The sequence below is a fragment of the Coptis chinensis genome, chromosome 4 (assembly GCF_015680905.1).
Source record: "Coptis chinensis isolate HL-2020 chromosome 4, ASM1568090v1, whole genome shotgun sequence".
In the NCBI taxonomy this organism is placed as follows: Eukaryota; Viridiplantae; Streptophyta; class Magnoliopsida; order Ranunculales; family Ranunculaceae; genus Coptis; species Coptis chinensis.
In genome coordinates this window covers 55,589,296-55,607,071 of record NC_141459.1, presented here as the reverse complement: position 1 = coordinate 55,607,071, position 17,776 = coordinate 55,589,296, and the positions used below count along the sequence as shown (strand labels likewise).

General features: G+C 33.3%; 1 protein-coding gene across 4 annotated transcripts; it reads left to right on the top strand.

The window, feature by feature from the left end:
• Nucleotides 1-1,769: 1,769 nt before the first annotated feature.
• Nucleotides 1,770-6,663, top strand: LOC147504073 (uncharacterized). Of its 4 annotated transcripts, none has more exons than XM_086557161.1 (10): nucleotides 1,770-2,156; nucleotides 3,253-3,393; nucleotides 3,514-3,693; nucleotides 4,141-4,201; nucleotides 4,503-4,651; nucleotides 5,023-5,267; nucleotides 5,536-5,611; nucleotides 5,724-5,825; nucleotides 5,928-6,128; nucleotides 6,211-6,663. In XM_086557161.1, the coding sequence occupies exons 4-6, from the start codon at nucleotides 4,153-4,155 to the stop codon at nucleotides 5,215-5,217; spliced, it is 393 nt and encodes a 130-aa protein (XP_086413287.1). In that variant the 5' UTR covers nucleotides 1,770-2,156; nucleotides 3,253-3,393; nucleotides 3,514-3,693; nucleotides 4,141-4,152; the 3' UTR covers nucleotides 5,218-5,267; nucleotides 5,536-5,611; nucleotides 5,724-5,825; nucleotides 5,928-6,128; nucleotides 6,211-6,663. The 4 variants fall into 4 exon arrangements, with proteins under 4 accessions (XP_086413287.1, XP_086413285.1, XP_086413288.1 ...); XM_086557159.1 differs by having other exon boundaries at nucleotides 4,026-4,201; XM_086557162.1 differs by having other exon boundaries at nucleotides 3,514-4,201; nucleotides 6,211-6,372; nucleotides 6,513-6,663.
• Nucleotides 6,664-17,776: the final 11,113 nt, after the last annotated feature.

The window sequence follows — 17,776 nt, the reverse complement described above, 5'->3', positions numbered from 1 at the left end:
GCCAAATGTTACAACTCACACCTTGTTATCATACTATTCCCTAGATCTTGAAGCCCTATTCCCTCTCTCTTCTCGATGGCCTCCACTCCCCTCCTCCCCCCTTTTTTCTTCTCTTTCTCTTTATATCGGTTTCTTACTCCATCCGGGCCTTCCACCTGCCCTTCCATCTCAAGGGTCTCCTTCTCCGAGTGTGTGGTTTCCGTGATCACACCATGTGCCTTAGCATTGATCCCAGAACATGCTCAATACCTTTCGTTGACTCGGGCGTATCCTCCCTTTGACACTTCGGGCCCCCATACTACCACTACAATTTCCTATTAGAATAGCGGTACGAACCCTTCACTAATATCATCTTGAACACCTATAAATATCACTCACTATGCAATGTATTTCTTTTTAGCAATAATTCAAATAATACTAAGTACATTATATATGTTGGTAATAAAATTGGAAAGAGTTGCAATAACAAAAAAAATAGCTTAAATTTCCACTATCAACGACGTTTCAATGGAAGCTTAATTGTTAAAAAAATGTTAACGTAAACAACCATAACTTTCCAAAGAAACATAGAGATGCCATGGTCAAAACTTTCCAAGTAATTTGTAAAATGTATTGAGAAGTGATATGTGCAATTCAAGTGAAATTTATACAATGTCATACTAAGATTAGATACATAACAAAATGTAATCCAACTCGACCACTACCCCTTTATAAAAAATAATTAATCCATTCACCACAACAGCATAGATAATCCTTATTTGAATAAAGAGAGATATACCATGTTAAAATAAAGATGACCTGAAAACAAACTCTAAGTTAAATTATAATTAAACAATAAGAATATAACTTATTAACCACGTATGCAGTGATTGCCAAATAAGGTTATTAACAACCTTGGGAAAAAGGAGAAACAAAAAAGGTCATGTAAAGTTCATAACAATAAGGAGAAAATATGACAGGGGTAATATTTGGGGGATTCAAAAGGGTTACCACAATCTAGAAAAACAAAGCATTATAACAGGAGATTATTACCTATGGATTTCCACATGGTCGTCAGGAGAAAAAGCAATGGAATGTGAATCAACCCCAAGTTTATCAGCATTCACTTATATTCCCAACAGTCGAATCACTTTCATAACCAAATTTACCCCAACTTTTTAGATTAGTCAAAAAATGGTAGTTTCTAACCTGCGAAGGCGTATATTCCCATCAACAATAGATAAAGTTAGTGCCAAAACTGTAACATTATATAAAATGTAAGAAAATGGTGTAACGGTGAACTTGAACAAACTGATGGAACTATGTTGAGGAAAATTTGAATAGGTCAATACATGAAAGTTAAAATCATATGAATCTCAATTAGTAGAGTATACCATAATTAACATGGACATTTAAATTGAACCAGCCTTTTTTCTACCATCAAATACCCTTGATAAAATATTAAAATCAATTATTCAATACCTTTAAAAAGGACTATTTTGTCATTTCAAAATTTAATACCATCTATACCCTTAATATTACATAATCACTTAAGGACGTATGTGTAAATTCAGGTTGGAAATCAACTATACGCCCTTATTCAATAGTTCGCGGCTTACCTTCAATAATTGCCAAATAAATACCATTTATTCCGAAATTAAATGGAAGGCAACCAACCGTCTCTCTCTTCTTATCTTCTTCTTCTTCCTTCTTATGCACCCGTTTCTCTCTCCCAAATCTCCCCTACTTTGCTCTCTTTTAAAAAAAAACTAAAACTGAAAGCCAAAAAAAAAAAACATATATCCCTAATTGTCTCTTTCCTTACTTCGGATTTCAATCGGTCGAATTGATCTTATTCCTCTCTTCTCGCCTGCTCAAGAACCAAAAGAACACCCACCCGCCCCACTTAAGTCCACAAAATTCAAGTTACAATGGTCATCATATCTCCTGACAAGGCTTTCCTCGATCGACTGTGTAATAAAATTGTAGAGACATATATGGGCGTATCCAGAACATATGCTGGTAATTGTTCTCAGTATATTGCTTCAAAAGCAGCATGGTTTGAATCATAATACATTGCATGGGAAAGGCAGCAGAAGCAAATTGATCAGACACGAGACATAATTAGCCGATTGAGCGTTGGAGCAAACGCTGGTCGTGCATTTACTGCAGAGAAGGTATGGTTAGATGTGGTGTAAGGTTATTTAATTTATTTGAGTTATCTAAACTTCAAGTCATACCACAAGCATATCATTGCTAACTAAAATTGGAATCCTTATTAGCTTCAATTGGTAAGGTCATAGAGCCGCTATATCTTTCCTGTAGCAATATATTGCATGTATTATCAAACGATATCCGAAACTATTTTGGAACTGCTTTAAGTTTTGCTAAGTTACATGGACACACCATATTTTAAGAACAATTCGTGTCGGACAGGTATCCATGTGTCCGTGTCTGATTCAATGCGGACACATATTGTATGTGATATATCTCAGTTTTTGATATTTCGCCATGTGTCAGACACTTCGGATCTGTGTAGAATAATACGAACACATGTGTTCGTGTCAATGTAACTCAGAAGTTTTGTATAAGTTCTAAAGGGAAATTTGAAAACATCTGTTAGATTACTTAGATACTATGTATTTTGACCATCTTCTTTTGCAGCTATATCTTATTGTCACTGTTTTAGTATAAATTTTACCCTCTTTACTGAAATGGCATCAAGTTACATTTACGTTCTAAAATGAAAAAAAAAAACATCTTTCGCATACTATTTATTTAGCAGGTGATCCCATTTCTCATGCATTGACAAGACAACCTTAAGTGTTGGAAGGAAGCAATGTAGTATACTATAACTAGGGATTGATTGTGTAGGGGCTGATGCAGTATAACACTATAACATATTTATTCTATTATAACATGGGATTCTCATTGTGGAAATTATGAACCTCACCATTCAAATGGGAACCTGATTTTACAAACAAATAAAATGGGTCTTTCCTTTATTTCTTCCATCTCCATTGAGTTGGTGTATATTTCTATTATTCTATACTCAAGTAGATAAGTTGCATGTTACTTTCTTTTTTTGTTACATCACAATCATTGAAATTTTTTCATAGTGAAAAGATAGAATTATTAAATATCCTTGACATGCCATTCAATTTTTAGTGTCAAGATGTGATGTTTCATACTTCTGTGGATTGCAACCAACACTTAATTTTGTTTTGTTTTTTTTGTTTTTTTTTTTTTTTTGTTTTTTTTTGTGGATAACAGAAGCTAGAAAAGCTTCAAGAAGAGGAGCAAATAGAGAAGCCGTTTCAACGGAAACAATTAATGATCAGATTTCCTTAGCGGGGAAGAAGTGGAAAATTTGTTGTACATATGAAAAATCTAGAATTTGGCTTTGGGGACAAGGTGGGTTGTGCATCTTGCAACACATGCTAGATATGATAAATTAATATCAAATTCTGTTTGAGCGTCATACCTTCTTTTAGTCATTAGTCATTCACTAATTCACTTTCTTTTGGTTGCTAGGTGTTGTTTAACATTGCAAGTCTTATAATTCAGAGCGAAGAGAAAATCACTATCATTGGCCCAAATGGATGTGGAAAAATTACTTTACTTAAACTGATTATGGGTTTAGAGAAGCCTAGAGGAGGTGAAGTGTTGATTGGGGAGCACAATGTTCTCCCGAACTATTTTGAACAGAGCTAGGTTTGCTACTACTTGAGGTGTTCTTACATTTGCTGAGGTTGCCCTGTTTGTCTTAGCTATGTAGTACGTCATCGATATTATCATGTGCTTAGGTATCTGGGGTTTTGTTGCCCCTGAATAATAAAAAGTCCTGCTTCAATTCTTAGGTTGGTGCCTATTGTTTTTGGTGAAGAAATGTCCAAAAAAAATGACGTTGCCTATAAGTTGCCCTGGTCTATGTTTCTGTTTCTATTCTTTATTTGATAAAGTTGTCTTCATCCATAAGAAGAATTTGCCACTGGGGTTCTGCATGTAAACTCATTATTAATGAGATCAATCTGGTGATGTTTCAGGCGGAGGCCCTTGATTTAGATAAAATTGTACTTGAGACACTTTTGTGCTCATGTATTAACTATATCCAACTGTACTGGATTCAAGACTAATTCATCTTCCTATCTTACGTCTGAGAAATGCACAAATATGCAGGTGCAAGCTGGGATATCGTTGTGGATGAAGCAACATACTATGAGTAAGATCACTTCCTACTTAATATTTGTGGATTCTGCGAATACAGAGTTCATGTATAACATATGTATGTAAGCCAACAAGGCTATCCGATAAGATATCTAAGTGAACTCGGGGCATTAATCTAAGTGCCTCTATCTCTATCTCTATCTTTATCAAATTAATCTACTTAACAAGTAGAGTTTCGTTAAGTGGGTTATATATAACGGCTATTTGGTAAATTTGATTATGGGAGCTTAGTGAATTTGATTTCGGAAAGAAACTCTCCAACTCAGTATTTTTTATTTTTTTTATTTTTTTTCCAGTTTATCAATCAAGGTGTTCTTCAATTGGGTGGGAAACTAAATTGGATGGTTTACTAAACGAATGGCCGGTGTCAGCATATTGGTATCGTGGTTGTAGAGAACGATTGCTTTGTAATTTTGATAGTGGAAACTTGGTGAGTTTAATTGCGGTAAGAAATTCTTCAACTCAGAGATTCTTTTTTCGATAATTTCCTTCATTTACTTTCTTGGATCCCTATCATTTAGTTTAAGCTGTTATCACCCCATTCACTAACAGTTGGCATTACTGTTCGGATTGGATAATTCAAGGGGTTGTTTTTAGTCATTTATTTAATTGGTTAATTATAATTGTTTAATCCTTTTTTTATAAGTTAATAGATTTGTTTGAATACAATTTTAGAGATATTTATGTTTACTACTCGGATGGTGTTGATGTAATGGCAGAAAGATTGGCCAAGAGGTATACATTTCCCCTGGTCATGTATACTTCCATTTATCATAGCAACAATATGATAGTTTTGAATTTATGTATATTTTGCAGGTAATGCCAGTCATAAACCGAAGGCCAAAGCTTCAAAAGATATCCTTTGTGGCTCACTCATTGGGTGGTTTAGTAGCAAGGTACGCTATTGGTAGGCTATATAAACTAGACATCTTGAGGGAAACTGATCAAGGAAATGGAGTTTCGTTTGTGGGTGACAAGTCAAAAGGAAAATCGCTGGATTGGAACCCATGAATTTCATTACTTTTGCTACACCACACCTACATACAAGAGGGCATAAACAGGTAATGTCATTTACATGGAGTATATCTGTTTGACTGTTTCCTATGCATCTGTCATGAGTGGAAAATTTTGTATCTTTTGAATTTAGGATTTTTTTTTAACAATTGTTTGTTTGTTTCCTGAAATATGTCTGACTTCAGATTCTTCTTGGGTAATCAAAACTTTCCACCCCTTGATTATGGCATCTACTGGCTCTGTTTTCTTTACCAGTAACAAAATAAATAATGATAGAGCTCCTGAATCGTGATAATGACTTTGAATTCTTTTCAGGACTGAACTCTGTCGTTTCAGTGGTGCTAAGATATATCCTGGCAGGGGTATCAAATTTGTGTGCGCTGATTCTCAGGTAAGTTATGGTAGTAACTTTTACACAGTTTCATTCATGTATGGTTGTAGTTTACGTGGCAATCTCATTTTCCAAACCTTTCAAGTAAACTGGTCCTCTTTCATGCCCTCAGGTTTTCCTCTATTTAATTTCAAAATGCAAGAGGTACTTCTACAACCGCCTCAAGCCTTCAAAGCTTACCTGGATGGCCACGTATAGGAAGCAACATAAGAAGGTGAGTTTATATTTTTCTTCTTGCCCTGTCATTGGTGTTATTGGCCATGCATGTCTTCATGGTTGATTTTAAGTTTTTTGTCTTATTTCGCATGCATGGCAGGAATTGCTGCAGAGGCTGTAAAGACAAGGCGTCGCGCCACAAAGAAGCCATACTCTAGGTCTATTGTTGGTGCTACCTTGGAGGTTATCCGTTAAAAAGACCAAGCTCCCGATGCAACCCGCGGAAGCCACTCTCCCAGTAAGTTTGTTTTTCTCCTTTCTTTGATGATGCCTAGGAGGAATTTGTCTTTTGCTGTTATGAGTATGTGCACAACTTCCAAGCCCAACTTCCAAGCTTTTTTTTTTTTGCATTGTATTAACCATTATTTTATTTTGGGGGACAGTGAAATCAAAGAGAGGATAAAGAAGACAAAGGATGAAAAATAAAGCAAAGAAAGCTGAGGGGTTTACAAGTTTGTTTAGAATGAACACACAACACAATGAGAATTAAACGTAAAGACAGAAGGGCAACTAGAAGAAATTTTATTTAAAGACGGATGTCCAAGGTGCATATGCCTAACACTGGATTCATGGTGACGACTCACTGGCATGACTACTGAGGAGAAGTTATTAGAATATTAGACGACACATAGTGATAAAGTCTATCTCTTAGTTCACTCATTCCAATCAGCTTCCTCGTTGACAGGTCCTGGAACACAGAAGGATGGGAAAAAAAAATGAAGCAGAGTTAAGACTTTCAGTCAGTTTATTGATAGATAAAAATTCCACTCTTGCCACTTTCCAATGTTTACAAAGGCTTGCAATCAACGTATTGAATCTAATGGTATCTTGATCAACACCTGCTAGCTCCAACATCAACCACTTTTTTCTACATTCGTGTCCGATAGACAAATCTACCTCAGTTGTAAATAGTTATCAAAATATTTGGAAGTAGTTAAATAAAAAAAGAGAAGGCTAAAATATGGTACCTGTGGACCAAAACCTTTGAAGAAAATTGGAACTTCCAAGGTTGAGACATAACATATTAAAAGCAAAAGGGAAAGTCTGGTGGAGTTCATATTCTATCTGTTGGAGAGTTAGGAAATTCTGTAAAACAAACAAACAAACGAAAGAAATAAATAAAAAAAACTTATTAGTTGTTTTGCCGAGAAAATTAATGCCGAAAAAGATAAGAAAAAATAATGATTAAGTTACCAAACGATTTTGTCTGTGATGAAAAGTATAACGGATAAAATGAAACAAGTTCAGAAAAGATGGTTCCCCGGGATCTTCGTAATGAGCATATCTTTCATGAATTATCAACCTTCAAGAATGTAATAATCAAAATTGAAATACGGGTGTTCACGCTGAAGTCCTACCAACGCATCATTAATTTCATACCAAAATACTGAATTATGAGTCAAAGAATCTAACATATACACAAAGTCTCTTCTTCTGGCAGAACTCCATAGGCAATAGTGGTTCAAAATATGATATGTATACAACGCGGACTATATCTTTTACCTATAAAGAAAACTCCCCAAGCAACAGTGTTATTTCCATCAATCGGATTTTTTGCTTTTCAATTTTGCCCTTGCTCATAATTTCTATTTACAATGCTATCATCTGATTTTTATTTGTAATTTATTATATTTGATAAGGTTAAATGTGTAAATATAATATTCAACTCTCTCACTAGCTTGGTCAACAATTGCGGTTGGGCTGAAATTTGATGGGCTTTTTATTACTGGGCTTCGATTGCAATTTGGTTGGGCTTAATTTAAGTAGGTTTCGGTTGCAATTTTTTTAAAATCAATCTTGCCACATGGATTGGGCTTTTGTTGGGCTTGCTTTCCTGGCTTGGTTAATTGGACAACTCTCAATTTCACGCTCTTTTAAAATTCAGAAATTATTTCATTTTTTTTTATCTCCCCAAATTTAACATATTTAGTCTAAATTAGTGGGTTAGTGGGACCTCTTTACATCTAGAGCGACAAATCGGGTTGGGAATTAAAAAATTTATGATCGATTCAAATTTGAATTTTGGAATCGGGGTTTTTTTATTAACCCGATTGATTTTGGTTTCGGATAGGTAGTATAAAATAAGTGCGAAAAAAACAGCGCATCGGTTGCAATTTGGTTAGGCTTATTTTGACTAGGATTCAGTTGCAATTTTTTTAAAATCAACATTGCCACATGGACTGGGCTTTTGGTGGGCTTGCTTTTATGGTTTGGTTCATTGGACAGTTCTCAATTTCACGCTCATAGAGCGTGCCCAAAATGCTAGTATAAATAATTGCTCTCAAAGGACTTGAATTTAATTTTTCTTTTGATGAGAAACTTACCGATTTAAGAGACACGGGTGTAATGAGCTGCATTTGCATTTGGAACCTTGATTCTCATGGGCAACCGTCAATTTAAATATGCTACATAAACAAAATCTTAAAAGTGGTTAAGAAATAAGAAAATAAGATATCAAGTTGGTGATTTAATGACTGCGAGAAAATAAAAAACCCAAATTGGTTAAGTTGGGTTACCTGGGCTTTGTAAGAAAAATTAACTCATTGTCCATCTTTGTACCTTTAGTCCCTCGCCTTCGCAAACATGAGAACTTCTTTTCTTCTTGAACTTGTTTTGGTAATCAACTAAACTAAAATTCGGTATAGCGAAAAGAAACTAAAATTTCTGATGGTTTATAAGAAGATGAACCACACCAAAATTCTAATGGCTGAGGGGATTCCCAAGATTGATATTGTATTTAGATAAAAAATGGATTCATGGAGAAGATGAAAAGGAGAGGGAGATAGAGTGGGTAACGTAAAATTTTAATGCCTAATAAATTGTGATGATAATTAATCTCTCTAATTTTTATTCATCATGTTTTAATTGTTTAATTTCATAATTAATAATATAATTAATATCCAAATTAATTTCTAATGGTTCATTGCGAACCATTGATTTATCCACCCTTAGATTAATTCCCAACCGTTGGTTATCATATCAAAGCAACCATGTTTTGTTAAGTTGATATTTTGTAACATTTAAGTTGATATTTCGGCATGGATTCCATAATTGAATCATTTATGAAAAAAAATTTATTCAAATACAGATTTACTAAGTGCTAACTCAATTAGTAAACAACCTATATACCAACGAAACACTAAGCAAACCTGACAAAAAGAAACCGCCCACATTTAATTTACAGTACAAACTTTAGTAAAGTTTATGTGGTTATATGGCAATAATTAAATGTGATTTGAATTTCATAATGACAGTGATTCCAGCTTTTAATAGGACATATCTTTGTAATTAACTTGTAGAGTGTAGACAGACCCAATATATGAATTCCCCACTATATCAATAAACAAAAACACTACAGCTCCAATGTTCATTAAGGATGCTTATATAGTCCTCTTTTGTCTCAGTGTCAAACATATACTTAAACAACAAAGAAAATGAAATAAGATACATGTTAATTTCTTTTGCAAGAATCGTATACAAAGCGATCATAGCTAGATGAATTCAACTGAGTAAAATGATCAAGGAAAAAACATCGCAATTGCACATATATAGATTATAAGACCTTAATTAGAACAAAATATGCTCATCAATATTCAAACCCGCAGAGAACCGGAAATTACTGAGAATATATCTCCAACATTGAATAAATGTGTACCTCTGAAACACAAAGATGGCAATTAACCACTTCTCCAAGCACAGATGGCAATCATCTAGCAAGTAGCTCGCTATTTGCTCTGCAAGTTCAAGACTATAACTTGGTTAACTAATAAGAAACAAAGTTGTTGACCTAATCAATACAGAAAGTAGGTAGCCATAAACCATAACAACACTTACGAAGTCGTCTTTTCGATTTTTGTAACATGTTTTAATTCTCACTTACACCCAACATTGGAGCAATGTAGAAAATCTAGTAGAGAAAGTGTATAAATCCACGTAAACTACCTATATATAGTCATTTGCTTGCCAATACCTACAATATATGCATATTAAATAAATATAGGAAATATCACTATTTTACTTCTCAACCAATTAAACAATGGCCAAATCTTATAAATGATCAAACATTTTGTTCACAGTACATAGATATGAAATATATTTTCTTTAAAATTCACCACAAACTCAAATTTAACTTGTGAAGTTGAACTTACCATTTTTTTTCTGATCTGAGAGCTCCGGAACGCTCTTGATCGAAGCATTCCATTATAGAAGCTCCAAACATATCTTCCATTAGGAAATCTTCATATACAACTGAATATACTTAAAAGTTTTTCTCAAACATTAATCCTAACAATAGAGTTACTCAGGATTCTAAATAGGTGAAAAATGTAATAAACATATATAAAAGCTTAGAGTACGTTCTGAGAGATAGCAACAGATAGATTACCAATCTATAGTGAGAATGAATTGTGTTCACTGTTAAATAAAATTTAATTATATTAGTTGTGGATTGTTAGAGCAAAGTCCTATCTTTGAATAAAAGAGCCTCATAGTACACTATAATTCCATAAGTATCATATGCGACCTTTTAAGAGGAGGTGTGATCAAGATGCAGCTAATATGCCATGGTTACCTGAACTCAAAAAATAATAATAATAAAAGAAAGAAAGAAAAATAAAACTTCCAACCACAAAGCCTTTACATCTCTTATCAAATGTTGTAGGCGTGACTATAAATGGAAAAGTACGCTGAAGGAAGCGACATGATCAGCAAACTCACACACTTCGGGAGCAACAAGTGTTAAATTTCCTGAAATTGAAATAAATGGCCAAATCAGATTACAAAGATTCTTCTTGTTGGAGAAACGAAGAGGTTTTTTTGTATATATACTCAAGCCTTCAGAGTATATAATGAAGGCACTGATATAACTTTCCGGATTGGGTCAGTGATATGCTGATTGGTCCATATTGGGGGTTAAACATTGAGATATTGTATATTATGAACATGGGCCCTTATTTTGCATGATTCAAGTTTGTTTTTATTAATCATAGCTCTAAATATGGCTGTGTTGATGATTGTACTATGATAATTAGTGTAAATGGTTGAATGAACAAAATTTGAATCAGAATTATTGAATGAAGTAATGCGAGACTTTGAAGAATAGTCTTGCTTGCTTCTGAGTGTGTGTTGTTTGGCTTATGGGTTTCTTTAATTTCATGCTCTGTTGCCTGGGGTTTTTTTTATTTCTTTAAATGATGGAATGATTTATCAGTTGCCTGGGGGATAGTTAAGCATGGGTGTGATTGTTCAGCCATTCTTGATTTTTTTTTCTCGACACCATTCTTAACAGTGCTTATATAGAGTAGTATCCATTATTAATTCCATGTACAAATACCTTAGTATTAAGCGTAGTCTTTTTGTACCTGTGCCTATATAAAGTAACTCATTCGACCATGTATTGTTTCTTCAATTCATACTTTCTTCAACTTTATGGCCATCACTTAATTTAGATCTTGATGAACCCTTAAGGAATATAACACCACCTTATCTATCTAATTTCTCCTTTGATTTTAATTTTACGAATTTTGGTTAATTTCTCAAGACTCTCTGACATCTTTAGTTACAGGTTAATTTTTCACTTGGTGGTTAGTATTTCAATTCAAGCTATTCATTTTTTTTCCCAGTATTTATGGTAATTTATAAAAAAAAAATAAAAAAATAAAAAAAAAAAAAAAAAAAAAAAAAAAAAAAAAAAAAAAAAAAAAAAAAAAACTTGACTTACTGAATTAATACTTAACCTATAGTTCTTTGTTCAACATTGCTGAGACATAAGATTTGATTGGTAAAAATTACACCTTTTTCTAGTTCTTCAAACCTCTTTCTTCTCTCTTCCAAAGTTCAAACCTTTATTTCCCTTCTTCTTACGTTGATCTTGAAGCATCGTTCTCGGGTGCATTTTGAAAGAGAGCAAAGAAACAGGTTGGCGAACAAAACTCTCTTTATCCATTTATCTTTCCTAACTTTCAATTTCAATTAATTTTTGTCATTGGATTATTGGGGCTTTTAAAGTGGGGTTTTATGCTGGGCTTTATCTCCGACCAAGATTGGAATATATCTAATCCAATATCTTCTAATCACCAATAGCTCTTTCTTAATTAGTCAGTATGTACTAGTTCAATTCTCTCTGCTTACTGGGTGTATAGGAACAATAGCAAAAGAACCTAGTTCCTATTTCTGTGCGCTTTGATCTTATTTAATTGAAGTTTTTTTTTTTTATTGAAAAGAAACAAGAGTATTTTCCTGTTGTACTAATTCACATTAGAGAAAAGTAGTCATGCATTGCCTTCCCCAAGGCGCGTTAATATAAGAATTGACCTGCTTGGGTGTAGATTTTCCCTATTGTTTGATTTGGATTATAATGCTTATATAATAGTTCCTTATTGGTGTAGATTATAATGCGTTAATATAAGCATTATAATCCAAATCAAACAATAGGGAAAATCTACACCCAAGCAGGTCAATTCTTATATTAACGCGCCTTGGGGAAGGCAATGCATGACTACTTTTCTCTAATGTGAATTAGTACAACAGGAAAATACTCTTGTTTCTTTTCAATAAAAAAAAACTTCAATTAAATCAGATCAAAGAGCACAAAAACAGGAACTAGGTTATACAGTCCTTCTCTTAAAAGTAGCTACTTAAGTTAACTTTAAAATAAGTACGTAAGTAAAACTTCACCTACAAAATGAATTTAAATCTATTTTTTTGTGGATATGATATACTCAATATTAAGATCATCTCTACCAAATTTCAACTCATTTGGAAACCTCTAACATTGGCAAAAAACAATTACAAAAATTAAACATTTCTGGACCGTTAGATTTCTTTTTAAAGATGACAACAATTTTTATCTATGTTAGAAATTTCCAAATAAGTTGAAATTTTGGGAAGATAATCATTATGGTGAGTGCTTCATAACCACAAAAAATTAGGTTTGAATTCATTTTATAGGTGAAGTTTTTCGTACGTACTTATTTTAAGTTAACTTAAGTATCTACTTATATATATATATATATATATATATATATATTTAGACTTGGTTATCTTATCACATTGTCTTTTTTCTGAGACACTAGATTTGTATAAGTTCGCTTAGAAGAAGTAAAACCTTTTTTTTTTCCTGGAATTTGATCTTGATTCTTCAGTGAAGTTCATTTAATAGCATTGTCAAAGTAGCTTTACCTTATTCCAAATTCTGCTTGTGTACGTGTATTTCTTATTGGTTTGATTGCCACTATATGTACACACGATCCATACTTCAAAAATATTTGTTTATTGTTCCCAAGTGTTTCATTTATCACATGAAGCTAGCTAAGGTTGATTAAGGAAACAAAAAGAATAAGAAACTAATGAAACTGTAAGTGTGATTTTTAAAATTCTTCTTATAAAAAAGTGTTCATGTATATATATATATATATATGCCAGTTCTATTGTTCGACACTAGTGTCCAATATATATGCCTATTTACGTGTCAACATCAATGTCCATGTCTGAATTCTTTAGCATGTATTTGTCTGTATCGACATTCGACACTAGTATCTATGCCTATTTTTAGCAGCTTATATTTGTTCGTGTCGACACTAGTGTTGCTTATATACTGTGCTAAGTAACAAACTTATTTTCTTTTTTGAAACAATTGTTTTCTTGCAGTTCCTAGTTTCTTGCACTTTGTAATTGGTATCAATTTTATGGTTTCCTAACTTTAGTTTTTTAATTCTTAGGCACAGATTCGAGATCTCAGAACATAATAGGATTTCCAAATGAACCAACTTATTGCTTGAAATTATTGTGGGTTTCTTTTACTTTAGCACTTTCGTTATTGTTTTGTTTGTATTTTATTTTTGGATTCCGTGTAAGTAGTCATTTTCATGTTTGTTGGTATTTGAGGTTGCAATGTTGTTTTTCTTGAGCCAAATTATATGTTCTGCAGAGGGAAGGGGGTTACACATCAAATTTTCTTTTGGAAAGGTCAGTGCTTTTACTCGGTTTTGTTAAAAAAACAAAAAACGATTAAAAAAGGTATTGAACTTTACAAGTTTTGACAATATGGGGACTAAATATTTTTTTTCGGTCAATTTGGGAACCAAACTTTTTAATTTTTGCAATGTGGGGACATGTGTAATATGACATCTAAATTTCTCACACGGTATTTCACAATTCGAATTAATTTCCATGGTCATGAGGTTGTAGAATGTTAGCATGGTGTATAACAATGTATGTAACTTGTGAATTATGAAACAGCGTGTGAGAAATTTAGACTACATGTGTAACTAGTCCCCACATTGCAAAAATTAAAAAGTTTGGTCCCCAAATTGACCGAAAAAAAAAGTTTAGTTCCCATATTGTCAAAACTTGTAAAGTTCGATGCCCTTTTTAGTCATTTTTTGTTAAAAAAATTGAAACTACTTTATGGTAGTAGAATTCAATTCACTTTTAATGTTTTTTCTTGATATGTGGTAGCACTGGCTTGACTTAGTAATGAGAACTTTCTTATCATTGGAAAAATGTTAACAAGAATTAGGCAGATCTTCCTTATGGAAAGTATGTCCGGCCTAAAAGTTTGAGATGGATTAAATAGTCTAGTGATCCACATGATTGGCATGGCTTTTACATTATTTGGATATTCTTGGGTTAATTCCATCTAAATACAGTAGGTTCTTCGAAACTTGGAGTTTAATTGTAGTCACCTTTGTGTGTTGTCTAGTTCCCAAAACCTTTGAAGGCCACCTTGGTTCATAGCATATGGTCTTTGCAGTATTTGAACATTTGAAACAGACCTTCCCTTAATTATTCAGGGTCAAACTTAATTTTCTAATATTGGTACTCTATAAGTGATTTAGTGACTAGGTTTAGGACATATTTCTGACTGAAATTGAACTGTCATGTCGACTGGTTACTACTTTTGGTTGCACCATTGTCAATCACTCCTTCGTATATTTTTTAAGGCATGAATATTCAATATGGGTAGGATTTGACAGGGTGCATGCAAAGATACCCATTTTGTGTATATGATCTACTAACCACAAATAATATCTCTACAAAAATTCAACTTTTTTGACAATTTTTAACATTGGCAAAAGATAATTGCAAAAACTAGACATTTCTGGATCGTTATATATCTTTTCAAAAGTGGACAACAATTTTTATCTAAGTTAAAGGATATCAAACAAGTTGAATTTTTGTAAGGATGTTCTTTGTGGTTAGTATATCATATGCACAAAAGATTAGGTTTTAAATCATTTTGTAGGTGAAGTTGTGGGTTGTTTTAGATTTGGTACTTATTTAAGGCCCTTTTAAGAGCCAAGTTGTATATATATATATATATATATATATATATATATATATATATATATATATATATATATATATATATATATATATATATATATGGGTTTTAGGTTTTGGTCCTACTATTAATAGCAATATTAAGGTTTGGTCACTCTTTTCAAATTTTAGTCCTACTTTTTTCCTTAACCGTGAGTCAACATAGTTGACCTTGGTCATTCTGATTGTTTTTATCAATATGGCAAGAATACCCCAGCCTCATCGTATGACCAAAGCCTAATATTGCAATTAATAGTAGGACTAAAGCCTATATACCCTAAACTTTTTTCTTCTAAAACACAAACACTTGAAAACAACATTTGGAGGGATGAAGTGGGCATTGGATTCAGGCAGTCCATCCTCTAATGTGGAGGGACGAATGGTTCACCACTACATCAACTAATGGATAACTCAAAACTAAGAAAAATGTTATACAATTGTGATGCTTGACCAAATTCTCAAAGTATGCAATTTTTTTGGAAGGGATTAACAAAAACTAGTCCAAACTCCAGAAACATTGAAAGGATGACCAAACGTGTAAGGATCATATTGGTGGACAATGTAGAAAAAATTAAAGGATTTTGAAATTAAGAATAGTACCGAATGTTCAACAGTTTAACACATGTGGTTATTGATAGGGTTATATACTAAAAGCATTACTTTTGTAATAACTCTAATTTTTTATATTTTGAATGAGAATCATATGCGCAAATGTTATGCATATTATATATGTTATTAGTTATATGCATGTGTCTAATATTTTATATTGTAGATGATATGGTGTGAACACACAAAAGATCATATCATCAGTACCTTATAAAGTATAAGTAAACATTCACAACCTAGATGGATTTGGACAAACCATTGGTAAGGTTGTAGTATAATCTGGTATTAGTCTATCTTGACTATAGGATTACACTAGTACACTTTATGTGTATTGAACAGGACCAAGTGAGATTATTTCTCTTTATACTAACTATATAAGAGAACAAAAACCTCTTTTATTATGGATATTTATCCTCTTAATCTGGATATAATAATGGGCACTTACGTGCATTGTACATTGATTTAAATCATCAATGAGTGAGATTCATTTGTGAATCAACAAACTCAATGGATTGAATAATGACATTGTATGTAAGGTGTGATGTTGATTATAGAAGGAATCCGTGACCTGCAGGAAGTTGGGTTGATGATGTCCCCTTGAGGAGCTCATAAGGATTGTCATGTAAACCCTGCAGGTGGATTTATTCGACATGAGAATGAGGTTGAGTGGTACTACTCAAGGACATAAGAAGTTCATTGATGTAGTTGTCAGTAACTTAACTTAATCAATGGGCATTCGATATCTTAAATACAGGGAGATCAACAAGCATATAATATGGAGCCCATAAACGTAACACGTAATTTGGTATTAGGGCGGTAGTGCAACAATGGCTTTTATTGGAATAAGCCATTTGTTGACGGACTTAGGCCGTGTGTTCTAGGCAAACATGGGAAGCCCAAGCCCATCGAGGCCCAACCCAAATTTCTCCTCATGGTCCCTGTTGTAGCCTATAAATAGAAACCCTCCTCTCCTAGTAGCGAATTCACTATTATTTATTTCATTTTTGATTAAAAAATGAGAGGCAAGGAAAGAGAGAAAGAAAGGGTTGGTAGATCGTTGCCCACACAACGTCCAATCTAAGGATAGGAATACAATAGAAGATCAAAAGGTTGCCAATTCATATATCTTATATTCTCAGAGTTATCTTAGCCGATTTATAGGTATGTTTTCCAATCAAAATCGTGAACCCCATTAATTCCGTTGCTCATGGTTTTCACGGTTTGTAGAAATTTACATTCTGAAATAACGGTTCCTACAGTTATGGCTAGTTCTTAGCATTCATGTTTTTTCTGGATAAGTATAAGAATTGGCTGATTGTTTGTAAAATAAAAGAAAGAAGCAGATTTTGATGTTGGTTTCATAGTAACTAAAGAGGGAGAAAGTGCATATTATATATTTTTTAATTTTAATTTCACACTAGTTAATGTATTCTACTTTTGAGCATATGCGGCCTTATAAACCATTTTGATACATTCCAATTTACTTCAACAACGATCGTTACATGCTCAGCTTCATCTGGCCTTATCCTCATTTTAGTTGAAGTAGTAAGTGGTGGTGATACTCAATTGAAGGAAAGTGAATCTCATAACTCCAAATCTTTATTCTTCCAGTTTGAGATTATACCGGTAATCTTCTCTATGAGTGGCAGACATTCTCTTATCCCAAGTCTAGTAGCTGTGAGAGGTAATCCCAGATAAGTTACTGGTGGGGTTACCAAAGAGATGTTCATAGCTGCTGCTACTTCTAGCCCTTCCGCTTCAATCATACTCCCAGTCAGGAGAGCCGTCTTTGCATTACTGAGATAGAGCCATTTAGCTTTAGAGAACGGTAGCAAGATGTCCTTGATAGCCATAATGGATTCCATGTTACCTTTACAAAACATGAGTACATCATCCGCAAAGCAAAGGTGAGATATGGCCAGCTTCTTACACTTTGAGTGGGCTGAAATTCTTTTCGACTGTAGTCCCTGAAGCAAAAAAGCACTTAGGATTTCCATAACTAGCACAAAGAGGTATGGTGAC

Excerpts from the sequence above, each read along its gene's own strand:
- LOC147504073 (XM_086557161.1), top strand. The coding sequence starts at position 4,153 with ATGCAGGTGCAAGCTGGGATATCGTTGTGGATGAAGCAACATACTATG. Across the intron at positions 4,202-4,502 it reads GATGAAGCAACATACTATGA|TTTATCAATCAAGGTGTTCT; the intron begins GTAAGATCACTT and ends TTTTTTTTCCAG. Across the intron at positions 4,652-5,022 it reads ACTTGGTGAGTTTAATTGCG|GTAATGCCAGTCATAAACCG; the intron begins GTAAGAAATTCT and ends TATATTTTGCAG.